The sequence below is a fragment of the Notolepis coatsorum genome (assembly GCF_963971535.1).
Source record: "Notolepis coatsorum genome assembly, chromosome: 2".
In the NCBI taxonomy this organism is placed as follows: domain Eukaryota; kingdom Metazoa; phylum Chordata; class Actinopteri; order Aulopiformes; family Paralepididae; genus Notolepis; species Notolepis coatsorum.
This window is the reverse complement of record NC_140166.1, coordinates 217,001,422-217,017,297: the sequence shown is the minus strand read 5'-3', so window position 1 is coordinate 217,017,297 and position 15,876 is coordinate 217,001,422. Positions and strand designations below refer to the sequence as shown.

General features: G+C 45.3%; 1 protein-coding gene across 1 annotated transcript; it reads right to left on the bottom strand.

The window, feature by feature from the left end:
• Positions 1–3,800: 3,800 nt before the first annotated feature.
• On the bottom strand, positions 3,801–14,860 carry LOC311223756 (microtubule-associated protein 1S-like; the record flags this gene model as incomplete). Its single annotated transcript, XM_084308525.1, is given in 6 exon segments — positions 3,801–3,956; positions 6,237–6,454; positions 10,759–10,930; positions 12,267–14,170; positions 14,375–14,545; positions 14,548–14,860. Coding segments are annotated over 6 exon segments (2,934 nt in total).
• Between the last annotated feature and the right edge of the window lie 1,016 nt (positions 14,861–15,876).

Here is a 15,876-nt window from a genome sequence, read left to right as displayed (position 1 = left end):
GATAGAACGCCAGCCCTGATTCCAAACTCTAACCTTAACCAACTTCGAAAGAGTTGCTTAACCAAGCTTAACCAGTGATAAACTAGGCGTTAGGTAGTTTGCTGCTGGTCGAGGCGGAAATGGGCGCGTCACGCGATTGGGCGCACATGTTTCACATGACCAGAAACGTCAGTAGCCAATCAGATTCGCAAAACGCACAAACCGGTTGCCTTTCGAATAGACGTGGCCAGGGCACCAGCCCTGCAATGGCCAGTCTGGTCCTGCAGAGGGCTCCATTGACTCACTGTCACGCCATCACAACTGATTTCTTTTGGCCACCAGGAAAACTCGAAGACGACGGTGCCTTGCTTGTACCACTAATAATTTCGCCATTATGTACAGTTGATTCAGAATCTACACTGTCCTCGTTCCAAAGGATCAGAACATCCTGAGTGCATAATCCTCACTGGGCTTCAGCTCACTCCCACACTGTACCATTGCTTTCTCACAGCGGTTGATCTGTATAGGCCAGCGTTCAATAATAATTCTTACTGTCCTCATGAATATCATGAATGAAACATTACATATTTTACATGCATGACACACACACACACAGGATTATAATACGTTACGGTTCACTTGGTTACTGACCGGTGTGATAAGGTAACCATCGTCATCGTCCATATTTACATCAATCTCTCTCTCCCGGTCCCAACAAACTGCCAGAGTCGGAGACCTACTGTATTTTTGGGGCTTGCCACAGAGTAAAAGGTAAAAGACAGAGGTGTCTTCAATTAAAACATTTTTTTTTTAATTTCTTAATATACCACTGGGAATCATTAGGGTGATATACATGTATTATATATTTTATATAAATGCATAAATTGGGAAAAACTAGAGAGTGCTTTGGTGATTGTGGGGACGTGGGTGTAAGATTCGAGTTTTGGGGGGAATTTAGAAAAAAGCTACAGTCACAAGCGCCAAGCAGAGAATCACATGTACCACACATGCAGTACGTATTACATCCATCCTCTCTACTGGAACCAAGGAGGGAGTGGGGACACGTGGCTTTTCAAGGGCAAACGAAGGGACAAAGAAAATAGAAAATGCATACATTAGTCATAATATATATGAATCTATAGTAGTCATAGACATTCAGATTCAAGCCACTGGTCGGAAATCGTCATGACGGTTTGACAGTTTGATAAGTATTGTGCATTATTCCTGTGACCGCTCAACACGAAGACGGGAATGAGAGACGGCAGAGCATAATTAGTAAAACACAGACACACGATAATATTCCCAGTATCACCTGCTCCTTTTGTGAATACAGTTTTGAATTTAGGATTCAGGATTTGTGTTATGCTGAGATAATAAAATGCACTCAGTGTGTGTGTGCGCGTGTGTGTGTGTGTGTGTCTCTCTCTCTCTCTCACCTACCAATCATAATTACCAAATGGAAAACTACACAATGTCATAGATGCGAAGCATTCTCACATAGATTGAATTGTTTTTTACACAACGTGCCATGCCTGTGAGCCACCACTAGGGGCAGAGTGGCTAAGTGAATTAGTTAGTTAGTGACATTGCCAGTCATAGAGGTGCTTTGCATGTAAAAAATAAAATAAAAAAACAACAACAACAGTGCAGCCTCATGGGTCCTCTACCCATCCCACCCCCAGCACATCGTTGCGGGCAAGACCACCCGCATTTCATTGTATACTTGTATGCCGTGACAAATAAAACTCTTGACTTGACTTGACTTGACTTGAAAGCTTACGCCCGCAGGTACAACACATGTCAGCTTGTTTACACCAAACACAATGGGCCTCATTCACCAATACTCTTATTATTTTTCTTATATTCTTTCTTACCTTTCTGTTAAGAGAAAAATAAGAAAAGCCACCGCCACATTCATCAAGCCGTTCTTAAAGTCCAAATCCGTTCTTACACAGGTGTGTTGATGATGAATCCCACCTGTTCTTAAATTGAAATGCATGTTCGCGCTCAATTAATTTGCATACAGACACGCCTCGCCTGCTCCTTATAAGGCGAATGAGGCGTTTGCAAAACAGCTTGAAAGGTTCGGAATTGCTTGCTGATCCATTCAACAGGAATTTGCGACTGATCTCAAAATGAGATAAAAATGTATTGTTATTATACAGCACAAGTAGCCTACAATACACCATCCAACCAGAGTGGATACATGCTCGAGAAATAAAGCGCACGCTTTAAGTCTGCTGCGCTACCCGGCCGCCCTTAATTATTATTATTATTGAAAAGTTCTGGGTTTATAAAGTCGTATTTGGGGGCAATTGACCAATGGTTTGCTTTCAACCCATGAACTCCTTCCTCTCTCACCTTTTTATATATATTTTTTTTTTAATTTTCTCTACTAAAACTGTATTGTATGACTTGTTTATTTTGTAAAGTGTCTTTGAGCATTAGGAAAAACGCTATATAAATCTGATGTATTATTATTATTATTATTATGAATGGTGTTTCTCATCTGGGTAAGAGTTTCTTATCTGGGTATCTTAGAATTTGGTCTTGCCTAAGAGAAAAGCAAAAATAAGAAAACATTGCTGAATCCCAGGTAAGAACAAAATAAGAAGTAATGCTAGTTGAGAACAAAATCTGTTCTCATATCGCTTCGTGAATGAGGCCCATTGACCTTACATTATGAATGTGATTGACGTGAATCAATATCCATAATAACCACGTGATGTTAATATCCATGCCGTCTACTAAATAGATATACTTGATCTTAAGCGGTTGCACGGCGAGCAGCGCTGTCCACATACTTGACTGTGTATTTCGCACAGGTACACCCGGAGCATTCGATCGCTGCACATGTAGCGTGCCTAGCACTCCTTTCCTAGGACGCACACAACCGACGCTCCAGAGGAACGCTGGATACGTGGGGTGTCCATCTTTGCACGGCGCAAAGGCGCAGCTCCTTAGATGCAGGTATACCGAAGGGTTAAAAAGTTTAAAAAAAAAAGAAGTTAAAAACAACGCCGATTTATTTTGCACATAATCACACACATCCAATAAACTCTAAACTGTTTTGCACACATTCATTTAGCGTTTAGCATTCGTTTAGCCATATTCAAACACATCTACTCTCAATAACTGTCAAACTAAATGAATGTGTGCAAAACTGTTTAGCGTTTTCTTTGGAGACGCGTGTGAGATTATGTGCAAAATGAATCAGCATTGGTTTTCGGTGAAGTGCCCCTTTAATAAGTTTTCTTTTGGACTAAATCCCGTCCATGAGCTCTCATTTGGATCTAACAGATGGAGCCCAACCACATGCTGCTTGGGCCTCCATTGTGTTCTCCCCTCCCGCTTCCAGTCAGTTCATGCTATGAGATTATTTTTCTTTGTTTTGGATGAAGAGAGATGATGGGCAATAGAAGAAGAGGAGGTGTTAGTGGTCTGGTGTATATACTGTTACCCGCTCATTCTCCAGCCCAGTGTTCCTCAGTACATCTACGTCATCCCCCCACCCTCCAATCACTCGCACCTATCACATGACGTGTCTTGCCAACCAATATGGCCACAGCTCACTGGCCACAGTCTCTCTCTGTCTCTCTTTCTCTCTCTCTCTCTCTCTCTCTCTGTCTCAGTCTGTCTCCCCCCTCTCTCTCTCCCCCTCTCTCTCTCCTGCTCTCCCCGCCGCCCCCCCTTCCCTCTCTCTCTCTGTCTCTCTCCCCCATCTTTCTCTCTCTCTCTCCCCCTCTCTCTCTCTCTGTCTCCCCCCCCCCCTCTCTCATCCCTTTCTTCTGTCATCCATGCTCCCCAGCTCGTGTCTGCTGCTAAAACTCTATCTTGCAGGCGGGGAAGGTCTCGTCCTGCATGGCCACGGTGCTGTTGGATCCCAGCACGGTGATGCCCAGCTCCCTCTGTCTGTCCAGGGTCTGCTGATACCACTCCTGCATCGAGGTCGACTCGAAGGTGGGGATGACCGTCACCTGTGCGGGGGGGGGGGGGGGGGGGGGGGGGGGGCAGGGAGGAGAGCAATAAGGGACAAGGGAGCTCGTTGAGAGATGGTAACAAGATACAAGATACAAGAGTTTTATTTGTCACGGCATACAACGCAACGATGTGCATAATTACAATAGTAATATATAATAAGAATCCAATAGAACGACATTGTGCAATAACAAGTAACAAAGTAGGGCATATCGGTATCTGTACATGAGTTATTTACAGAGCATGGTAGGACATGCTAGGTCCTGTGGTAGTGCAATACACTGTTAGCTAATGCATACTATTTATGATATTTGCACTATTATTGAAAGATTTAGATCAATGTGTATTTCTATAGATGTTGTACGTGTACACATGTATTTCTATAGATGTATTTTCTATTAACACAGTCGGCGCCAGGCCCGATATATTTCGGGTTAACTCGCTGTGCGCTGGGTGCCAAACCCGAGAAAAGTCGGGTTTTAATCGTTATTTCTTTTATTCGCTATATCCATTCATAATTAATCCATCCAGCCTGATGTTATCATTGGGAATGGCTTTGAGATCGCAAACGGCCAATACGCCACCTAACGCCTTGCGGCCGGTATTGCACATAATTGGAATCCCTGTGGCTTGGGCTGTGCATCGATCTAAGAAGTCTGGTCCAGGTTTTCCTTTCCGGGTATGAGTAACGTTATAACACACGGATTGGGGACACTGGAGCACCGTGGATTCATGTGTTTTGGTGGATAACGTTTGACACACGACCGCGATCAATATTTGGAATTGCGATCAGATAATTGGATTATTCTTTTTGCAGTACATCATAGACAAGGTAAGGACTATATGTTACCAATCTTGCGTTGATCCGATGATTTTTTTCGCCGTGATCGCAGCGTGTGTCTGTGTGTGTGTGTGTGCCGTGTCCCGTTGGCTGCGATCAAAGCACGGAGGGCCAGCTCCCCCCCCCCCTTTTGTGCATGCACAATGAAACATAATACCGATAATCTAGCGTTGATTTCAGAATGATTCAATAATCAGGCGAGAAATGGCACGATTTCTAATGAAATGCATTGAAGCGCTGTTTGCTGGAGTTTCTTGGGATTACACTGGATCACTCTAAAACTATACTCATATCTGTTGCATCCCTAATGAACATATCTGTTTTTTGCATGTTGACCGGAAGAAGCTCATCGCAGATCCTGTCCTACCCTCGTCGGAGTGTTAAACTAGCTTCCTAGGTACGACGACGAATCTAAGCCTTGCAACCCAGTCCGTATTGTTATACCTTGCCCTAACCCTTGTTCTCTATATGCCCAGGACCTCCGCTCCAGTACACCTCCTACCTGGACATCCCGTGCTGCACAAGGAGTGCTCCTGCTCTCGCCCACTACACATTCCTGTGTCTACTGCCCCGTGCTGCACAAGGAGTGCTCCTGCTCTCGCCCACTACACATTCCTGTGTCTACTGCCCCGTGCTGCACAAGGAGTGCACCTGCTCTCATCCACGGCACACTCCTGTACCTGTCGGCCCCGTGCTACACAAGAGGAGTGCCCCTGCTCTCGCCGACGACCCATTCTTGTACCTGTCATACATTTCTGTATTCACTGTAAACCTGTCTACTCTGGGAATAATATTAAAACACCCTAAAACGCTCCATTCTCTCTCCTCCTGTGTTCTGCTATTGGGCTCCGCCAAACCCCATCCCCACAAAAGTGTGCATGAAATAATAGGGGAAATAAAAGGTTAGGAACTAGTTACATTCACCCACACACGGGCTGAGGACTCACACCCCCCCCCCCCCCCCCCCCCTCTCACTGGCCACAGTCTCTCTGTCTCTCTTTCTCTCTCTCTCTGTCTGTCTCCCCCTCTCTCTCTCTCTCCACGTCTCTCTCCTGCTCTCCCCGCCCCCCTCTCCCTCTCTCTGTCTCTCTCCCCCATCTCTCTCTCTCTCTCTCTCTCTCTTGAAAACACGCACTTTGAGCCAAAAACAAACATAGTATCAATGAGAGTATCAATAATACACCTTAGTGAAGTCTAGTAAAAAAAAATTAATAAAAATCCCAGCCCGTTAATCTCGCGTTTTAATTGTTAATTGTGTCGTTAAAAGAATTTCGCATTAACTCGTTAATAACGCTTTAACTTTGACAGCCTTCATTTCTATAGATGTTGTACATGTATACATGTATTTCTATATATAGGGCTTTTGTTGTTTGTGTACAGTATGTAGATGTGTGAAAGGAAAACAAAAGGGTGTTTGTGTGTAAAAACGTGTCCTTACTTGCACAGAGTCTGTCCAGGATGTCTTTCCGTCCAGCAGAGCATTGAGCGCACGCCTCATAAGCTCCTCCCCCTCCGGGCCGTCTCCGCTGATGATGTAACAGGATGAGCGAACCCGCTTGAAGAACTCCACGTCGACGGTCGGAGAGGCGGCGCCAGAGGGAACGTAGGCCAGGTCCACGTACACACTGACCTCGCCCGCCGAGTTAGACCTGGAGCCTGTCGGAGGGAAGCGGGGCAGAGACTTCACACAGGGATGGTGTGGGATAATAATCCACCCCCCCTCCCCCCAAACAATCCCCAGTCATGTTCCAATTATCCCCCATTCGCCTTTCGGCTCACCTGATTTCGCCCCCTCCCCTCACGGATTGCAGAATGGGTACAGTACAGTACGGCTCAATACAAAACAACTGCTAAGAGGATGCAGACCAGAAAAATACTTTTGTCTTGTTTACATCGGGGTCCCCCATTTTTTTTTTTTTTTTTTTTTTTTTTTACTTTTTTTTTATTGCATTTTCCATTATTCATACAATCTTTTTATATGTTTTCCACATCACATCATTGTGATACAAAACTAAAAGGATAGGAAAACCAACCTGAAAAAAATGTATTATATATATATATCATGAAATAATAATAAATAACAATAGAAAATTTAAATACAAAACCCAAAAGAAAAGAAAGAAAAAGAAAAACACAAAGAAAGTTACAGTCTAGCTGGCACATCCCTCACCCTGATAGAATCAGTCGTTACATGTTACGGTTATCTATGGCCTATCTACTGTATTACTTGAACTTGAAACTTGAAACTATTATAAAATGTACAGAGAGTATAAATCGGACCTAAGATATCCTGACTTTTATTTACCTATCTTTCTCAAATATGGACCCAGGTCTTTTTGAACATATGTACACTATTATTAACTTTGTGTATAAGTTGCTCAAAAGAGGCTAATCTAGCAATCTCATCATTCCACTCTCTAAAGCTGATTTTCTTTGTTAATTTCCAATGTCTCAATACTATCCTACATCCTGTTATGAGGGCCAGCCTTATCCAAGAGCATACATACGAGGATAGTTCAGTCTCCACCGGCAATATGCCCAATATACATAATGCAGGCCCTTTAATGAACCTCGTTATGTAGTTGATATATTTAATAATAGCTGACCAGAAGTCCTGAACTATCTCACATTCATATAGCATGTGAACCAATGTACCTCTATTTTTATTACACCTCCAACATATATCATCTCCCCTAAGACCCAGTCTTGACATCTTCGATGGAGTCCAGTAACTCCTATTCATTATCTTGAATCTAATTAAACGTAATATAAAAAAAATTCGCCATGGCATTCATAATTCATCCAGCCTCCCTCCGGGAGCCAGCTGGACCCTATTCTGATATTGCAAACGCCTCAATACCGCCGCCTGGTGGATGGTCGGGCGAGTTACATTCACGTAAAAACCGGAAGTGGCGGTCGGTGCGTCGAGGAAATCCCTCCGGCAGTCATATCTTGTTACGGGACTCCAGACAAACACTGGAGTGCATTTGGATCGCTTCCATAACGCAATAATCGATATGATTTCGGCGTTTATTGCGCCATACAAACCGGAAATGGATCTAGGAGATCGGCGTCAAATAATTGGGATCTTTTTCCTCCAGTGTCATCGGCGAACGGTAAGAGGACACTAACGTTATTTTCAACCCGATTGTGCATTTCTTTGTTTGCAATCAGTCTGATCAATATATCAACCCATACTAAATAAAGCCGTTACTGACGATCAAGGAATTATAAACGACCCCCCCCCCCCTTTCCTTCACGCATGATGAAGCATAATGTATACCGATCATATACATTTGAATTTTTTAATATAGCGTGTATAGGAAAGAAACGCCAATCGATTATCTATCATATGCGTCAGGGCCTATAACTAGTGTTTTTGGGAATTACAGCAGAAAAGCTTAAAAACATACTTATATTCTAGACGGTATTAACACAACAATGTATGAATGAAGAAATATAACGTTCCCACATCCTGAACGATAGATAATCGATGTTGAATGGGCCATAGTAATGCAGATATACCTATAATATTTAAAAAGTTATAGCCCTGCAAAGTAGTAGTAGTAGTAGTAGTAGTAGTAGTAGTAGTAGTAGTAGTAGTAGTAGTAGTAGTAGTAGTAGTAGTGGTGGCAGAGAGGGCATATTGATGGGTATAACCCATGGTGATGGCGCCCAATGTGTTAAACAGTATCAAACAATAACATAAAATAGCAACAGACAGGCTATTTCTACATTAATAGCCATCATAAAAGTTTCTCCATGTGTGAAAAGTTTGAACTAACAATGCTGGCCTTAAGCAGAACTGCCTCAGAGCAGAAGGCATAGACAAATTATAGCAACCCTGGCCTGAGCAGATAAAGTAGCCTACTGCACTTGTTCATCAAGGGAAGAAAAAATAAAAATAACAAAATAACAAAAGAAAGAAAAGGGAAAGCACTGAGCCTCAGTGACATCCATATATACCATTAAACAGTATCAAACAGTAGCCTAGAATAACAACAGCTCACAACTGTAGCCATCATAAAAGTTAGCCAGTGTGTAAAGTTTGATCTAACAAAGTTGGCCTTCAGCAAAACTGAATCAGTGCAGAAGGCATATTCAAACTATTACTTACTATTACTTTTTTTTTCTTTTCTGAAAAAGCATTGAGCCTGAGTGACAATAGCCTATACCATTATAAAACAGTAATCTAGTACAGCAACAGGTTATCCCCCCCCCTGTAGCCCTCATAAAAGTTATCCAGTGTGAAAAGTTTAACAAAGTTGGCCTTAAGCTAAACTGAATCAGTGCAGAAGGCATAGTCAAATTGTTATATCAACCCTGAGCAGATAAGGTAGCCTACTGCATGTGCTCATCAGGAAAGAAAGAAAAAATTAAAAAGCACTGAGCCTCAGTGACAACAGTCTATACCTAACACTTTCACTGCCACTCACGAGATATCTCGGGTTTCCGATAGTTATGTTGAAAGCCACTCACGAGATTTCTCTGATATATATATATTTTTTAGCGATCTGAAATCATATTGCATCACGCGAGCCTACCCTAGTATACCCGAGCGCCGCCGGCGATCAGATGTGGAAAAAAGCGCCCCCTATCGTCTCCCAGATGACATAAGGGATTTTGGAATGGACTCAATGAAAATGGATGGGGAAAAAAATCCTGTACTCCACATTTTCCAGTCCACTGATGCAGCCGGGGTTATCACAGTTCATTCTGGAGCCTCTGAGACCCGCGGAATCATGTACTGCACTGTACACACGTTGGATCCATACACTTATCGATTTTTTCGAATGGTGATCAGGAATTGGAATATACCAGTTGGATACCATCTGATGTCAGGTAAGGAATCTATGTTATCAGTGTTAGGATAATCAGACTAATTTTGATGAAGATATAAGCTGTTTTGTGAAATGTGCTCTTTCGGTTTCACTGTAAAAGTCCAAGAGGAAATGAACACGGTGATTATCCGTGCGCGGCTCGAATGTGCTCGCGTGTACGTATAATATTGATCATCTAGCGTTTATTTGAAAACGATTCATAAATAGGCAGACAAATATCAACGTTCTGGAATATTCCAGTAAAAGACGATTATCATAGAATGGTCTAGAATGAACAGTTTTTTACCTCAAAACGGGTGCTTTTCAAAATGCTCTCAAACGGAAATGAAGCGATAAAAAACCAATCTGCCTTGACAGCACTGACTGGAAAAGGATTCTTTGATAAACGACGGGCAGATTAGACACATAGCCATAATTTAAAACATAGATTAGGCGATATTAAGCGTAACATTGGCGCCGATGGTGGCATTGAAGCGCTAACTCTGGCGCCACCTCGTGGCACTCAAAGTGTTAAACAGTATCAAACAGTAACATAGAATAGCCACAGGTTGTTTCCACACCACTATAGCCCTCATAAAAGTTAGCCAGTGTGAAAAGTTTAACAAAGTTGGCCTTAAGCTAAACTGAACGGTGCAGAAGGCCTAGTCAAATTGTTATATCAAACCTGAGCAGATAAGGTAGTCTAGGGGTCCCCCATTTTCAATTCATCAGGACATTTATGACATACAAGACATACAGATGTACAGAACTGTGTAGTAAAAAGAGATCATAAAAAATATATACATCCGAAGGGGAAGAAACTGTACATTTACAGGTGCCAGTTTTCGAATTGCAGCCACCCGTAGGTGCTCTTTGAGAGTGGTTTTGAAGGAGGGTAGGGATTCACATTCCTTCACGGTTGTGGGTAGGGCGTTCCACATTATTGTGGCATAATTGCGAAACGTGTTTAGTCCCTTGTTTGTGCCTGCAACAAGTAAACGACAACATTCATTTTGGACCTGCAAAACAATATAATCAATATTTGTTGGGGGGGGGGGATTACTTTCATTCTGCTCTTTCTAAAAGCTCTGTGGATGTATTTAAGTGAAAAGAAAGCGAAAGGAAACCATCTGCACCTACCGGGGGTGGGGGACTTGGCTGGTGCAGACTTGGAGCTGGAGGGCGTGGTCCGAGGGGCAGACTGATGGTCCCTGCCCCACCCCTTTGTGGCTCCACTCTGGCTCCCAGTCCTACCTTTTCCTGTTAGTGTGGAACCTCCTACCAAACCTGATCTCTGGAAGACCTCAGACACCTGGTGAAGACAAGATGGAACAGACTTTCACACACACCACACGACACCTTGAATAAAAAAGGCGTTTCAATTCGTATATTAATGGTGCATTTATTTATATAACAGCTTTTATCCAAAGCGCTTTACAATTTTGTTCCTCACATTCACACGTTCACACACCGACGGCGGCGACCATGCGAGGTGCCGACCTGCTCATCGGGAGCAGTTAGGGGTTAAGTGTCTTTGCTCAAGGACACTTCGACACGCTTCCCCGGAAGGAGTGGGAATTGAACCGGGAACCTTCCGATTGCCAGAGTCGCACCTATTAAAGGATCAATAGGTGGCCGTTGATTTATTATACCTCGACAGTAATTGGTAGTACTCCAAAAACAATACAACTGGCCTGCTGCGAACACATAGCTACCGAGCGGGGCGTGGCTTTGGAGACATCCAGATGTGTTCTGATTGGGAATGGCGTTTAAGGATTTGAAGATATATAAAATATCATATAGATATCAGATGTTACATGAATGTCAGGGGAGTATATACTGTATTTGTACTGATAAGAAGGACGCGCAGTGTCATAGATGCGAAGCATCGGCAGTGAAAAAGTGGTTTAAGGATGCATCCCTAATGAACATGGTCTCTTTTCTATAGATGTTGTACGTATATACATGTATTTATATAGATGTTGTACATGTATATGTGTATTTATATAGATGTTGTACATGTATATGTGTATTTATAAGATGTTGTACATGGCTTATCTTCCATTTATCTTCCACATGTATTTGTATAGGTGTTGTACATGTATATGTAGAACTCTATCCAGCTATCCATATCCTAGCTGTGGAGCTCTCCCGGAGTTTTAAGCTAGGCTAGTGGTCCGTATCTGCTTCCATTAATTTGTGCTAAGCTAGGCTAGAATGCAGCCGGATAGCTTTCAACTGAACGCACAGAGAGGAAATTGATATCCATCTTTTTGTCTGACTCTGGAAAAGACGGTGGCCGACAGTGGCTCAGGAGGTAGAGCGGTCGCCTGGCAATCGGAAGGTTCCTGGTTCGATTCCTGCTCCTCCCTGCAGTGTGTCGAAGTGTCCTTGAGCAAAGACACTTAACCCCTAACTGCTCCCGATGAGCAGGTTGGCACCTTGCATGGTTGCCTCCGCCGTCGGTGTGTGAATGTGTGAGTGAATGGGTGAATGTGAGGAACAAATTATAAAGCGCTTTGGATAAATGTTATATAAATGCACCATTTACGGTAATCGTATTTCCCATAATGTTGTCGTGTTCCTTTGAATCAAGTTAAGCAACCAATAAGACAACCTTCTTATCTGAGGTAATGACATCAACTCACCACCGGTGGTCTTTTCCCTCGCAGACTGGCGACCTTTGCTCCCTTCCCATGCACCTCGGAGTCAGACTGGGGTACAGGCATGCAGGAGTCTGGTTGTGGGGCCAGAGGGGGACCGTCCCTGAGGGGGACTGGAGGAGGGTCTGGCGGGAGGGACCGGTGTGTGTGGTGGTCGTGGAGGATGTTCGTGGGCTCGCTGCATGACTCCTCGGAGTCGGAGTCCAGCGCTCCGTCCGCCGTGGTGGAGGGGCAGTCCTCCGTACAGAGGGGGGCGTTTGACTCGCTGGCCGACGTGTCCTTGTTGTTGTGGTGGTTGTTGTTGTTGTTGTTGCCGTGGTGATGTGACCCCGGGGCGTCTCCGGAGGGGTCGCTGGTGGTGCCTGAACTGGAGTCGGGCGCTTTGAAGTGTTTGAACTCGCAGGGCGAGACCAGGCACAGGTCCACGTCGTGAGCCGCGGACTCAAAATGGAGGGCGTTAGGAGGACCCGGCCTGCTAGGGCCCGTCTCTGAGCCCTGTCCCAGAGATCTGGGAGGCTTCTTCAGTGGCAAAGACATCCCCACCCTGAAGTCTGACTCCACGAAATGGCTGCCGTTGGAGTGGCAGAGGTGAACGCCGTCCTCCCCCTCTCTCTGGCTCACGGTCGGGCCCTGCTCGAATGACATGGACAGGGACTCGTCCACCTCTGTGGACTGGGGGGAGCTCACCTCCGCCGGCATGGAGTGTGTAGTGGTGGTCGTTGTTGTGACAGAGGGGGAAGGATCGGGGACCCCGTCTTTAAACGAACCCAGAGAGAGGAAACTCAAGTGTTTCTCTCTGGGGTTTGACGTAGTGTGGCTTTCCGGGGCGCTTTTGGACTCACTCAGGTGTCCCTCCCCTTGTTCATTGGACCCGGAGGGCCGGTTGGCCTCGGTGGGCTTTAAGGGCTCCGTCCGGGACGTGAACCTGCTCAGAGTGTCTTTGTTGCACCACACGTCGTCGGGCGACAAGCCGTAAGGCGTGTGGCCCGCGCTGTTGGGCCGCGAATCCGAGGAGGCGGGCTCCACCGTCTCCTCGTCGGGACTGAGACGGGCCGGGTTCTCCTCCGGGGAGGACCGCGAGGGGGGACTGTGCCTCAGAGCTCCGTCCAGGAGAGTGTACTCTGTCGGGGTCAAATCTAGCGGGACGGAGCACTCGTTCTTTGGGGTCTTGTTGAAAGGAGACGGGAAACCTACTACTTTGGGCCTCTCCGGGTTGGTAACTGTTTCGAGCTGGACGGCAGCCCCAGCCACAACATCCACATTGTCTCCAGCGCCTTCATTCCGGTCGCTCCCTCCGTTCTGTATCCCCGCTCCACCTGCTGCTGCCTCCTCTCCCGATACTTCTGGAGCCCTATAATCTTCACCCAAACCACTCCTCTCGTCTCCCGGCGCGTTGCCCCTCTCCGCTCCGTTAGTGGCCGATGCCACCCGCGCCTCCTCCGTCTCCGTCTCCTCCCCGAGCCTGAGGAAATCAGCCGTCATGTCCTCCGGCGTTGACATCTTGGAGCCACGGGGATTCTCCTCAGACTCTGTCCGTGTCTTCCGATTCCGCTCCTCCCTATCGGGGGCCGGTGTCTCTCTGCTGTCGGATACAGGCGCCGCATTGGGGCCGGTCGCGTGGTTCTTCACATGGGACGCCTTCTTCGCATCTAAATTGGAATCCGTCTTGATCTCCTTCCCGGACGGCTTGCTCGTTTTCTTCCCACCTGTTTTAGAGTCGTTTTTGGCCTCCTTCTTGGGCTTCGTTTTACTTTCATTCTTTGGTTTGGAAGGGAGACTTTTCACTTGTTCTTTTCTCTTGGAGCCAGTGTCCTCTTTCCTCACAGCCTTCTCCTCCTTCCTGACACCCCTCCCTCCTCCTTTCTTCTGGGTGTTCTTATCGGATGGCACTGCTTTTTGTTTCTCTTTTGGTTTGTCTTTATCAACGTCTCTCTTCCCTTCCTCTCTCTTATCCTTCACCAGACCCTCCTTCCCCTCATCCTTGCTCCCTCTCTCCTTCCCCTCATCCTTGCTCCCTCTCTCCTTCCCCTCGTCCTTGCTCCCTCTCTCCTTTCCTAGCCTGGGCGCCGACTCCTTCCCCGGCGATTTCCCACCGTCCTGGCTCTCCGTTCTTTTGGCACGTCTGTCCTCCGCCAACCCTTCTAGATCCCCGGTGGTCACCGTGGGTTTCTGGAGGAAGGCCAGTCCCCTGAGCTTCTCCAGCCCCTCCAGGAGCTTCCCCTGTGGGGTGACGCCAGGGAACAGCACCCTGACTACCTTCTCCTGGGACAGGCCGGGTGCCACACCAGCAGGACGGAGGCAGAGGCCAGAGCGGTGACCGGGAGGGTTTTGGACTCTTTTGGCCCCTGTACCGTGGAGGTGTGGTCGGGCCAGCTCTGCACCAGCGTCTGGTACTCCTGACTGCCTGGGCTGAGGATGTACAGCTCCAGCCGTCCCACACCCATCTTCTGGAACAGGGTGAGCGGCTGGATGGGGGGGACGCCACACGGACGGAACATTGGCTCTGGTGTGATTTCTAGCTTCTTTAACATCTTTAACGTCAGAGTCGCCAGGTCTCTGCTCTTCAAGACGTTGTCCATGCCTGAGAGGAGAAGCATTACTTCTTTATATATATATTAGGGCTGACCCCTATTAGTCGATTAGTCGACTAATCAGTCGAAAGGAGCCGTAGTCGACTAGCCAACCTCTTAGTCGAATACAAAAAAAATATATATATATTTATTATTATTATTATAATTTCTTTATCATTCTTTCGAAAAAGAAAAGAGGCCTAGAAGCGTGGCCAACGCTAATGGCACGCATACCAGAGGCTAACTGCCTACGAAAACAGGTACAGAGGCACTGAAAGAGGATTTTACCCATCTAATGAACACACTAGACTAGACAAATATCAAGATGTATCCATCAGTGGACCAATTGCATTCTTTTGCAAAGGACAAGAAGCCTTCAGTCGACTCCTTCAGACATTAAGCACCCCCACAGCCCAAATGGAATAATAAAACATTTTAAAAAAATTTACATTTAAAAAAAAAAAAAAAATATTATACTTTTTTTTCTTTTTTTTAGTCGACCAATAGTCGACTAAAGGCAAATTTTTACCAATCATAGTCGACCATCCAAATCCTTAGTCGGGGACAGCCCTAATATATATATATATATAAAACGTATGATGTATATCACAGCAGTTAGGGTACCTTATGTATACTGCACCTGTGTATACTGTATACTTTACTTACATAGTATATATTTAGATTCCAGTGTCATTGACCATATTTATTGTAATAATCTTTTATGAACTCATCTGTACCTTTGATCACACTGCCTACTGCTCATATGCTTATATTCAGAGTTAATTACATTGTTTACACTTCCTATTTTTACTTTTCTACTGTACTATAATTGTATTGCCTGTATTTATGCCTTTCTACTATTACCCTGCCCATACCTGTACCTCCCCCATGCTGCTATGATGCCTGTGTTTCCCAAGAGGATCAATACAGTAATATCTTATCCCATCTTATCTTTTATGATTATATTGATTCTTTTTTTTGTACCCACTTTTTTCTCCTTCTTTTCTGTTTTTCTCCCATCCTAA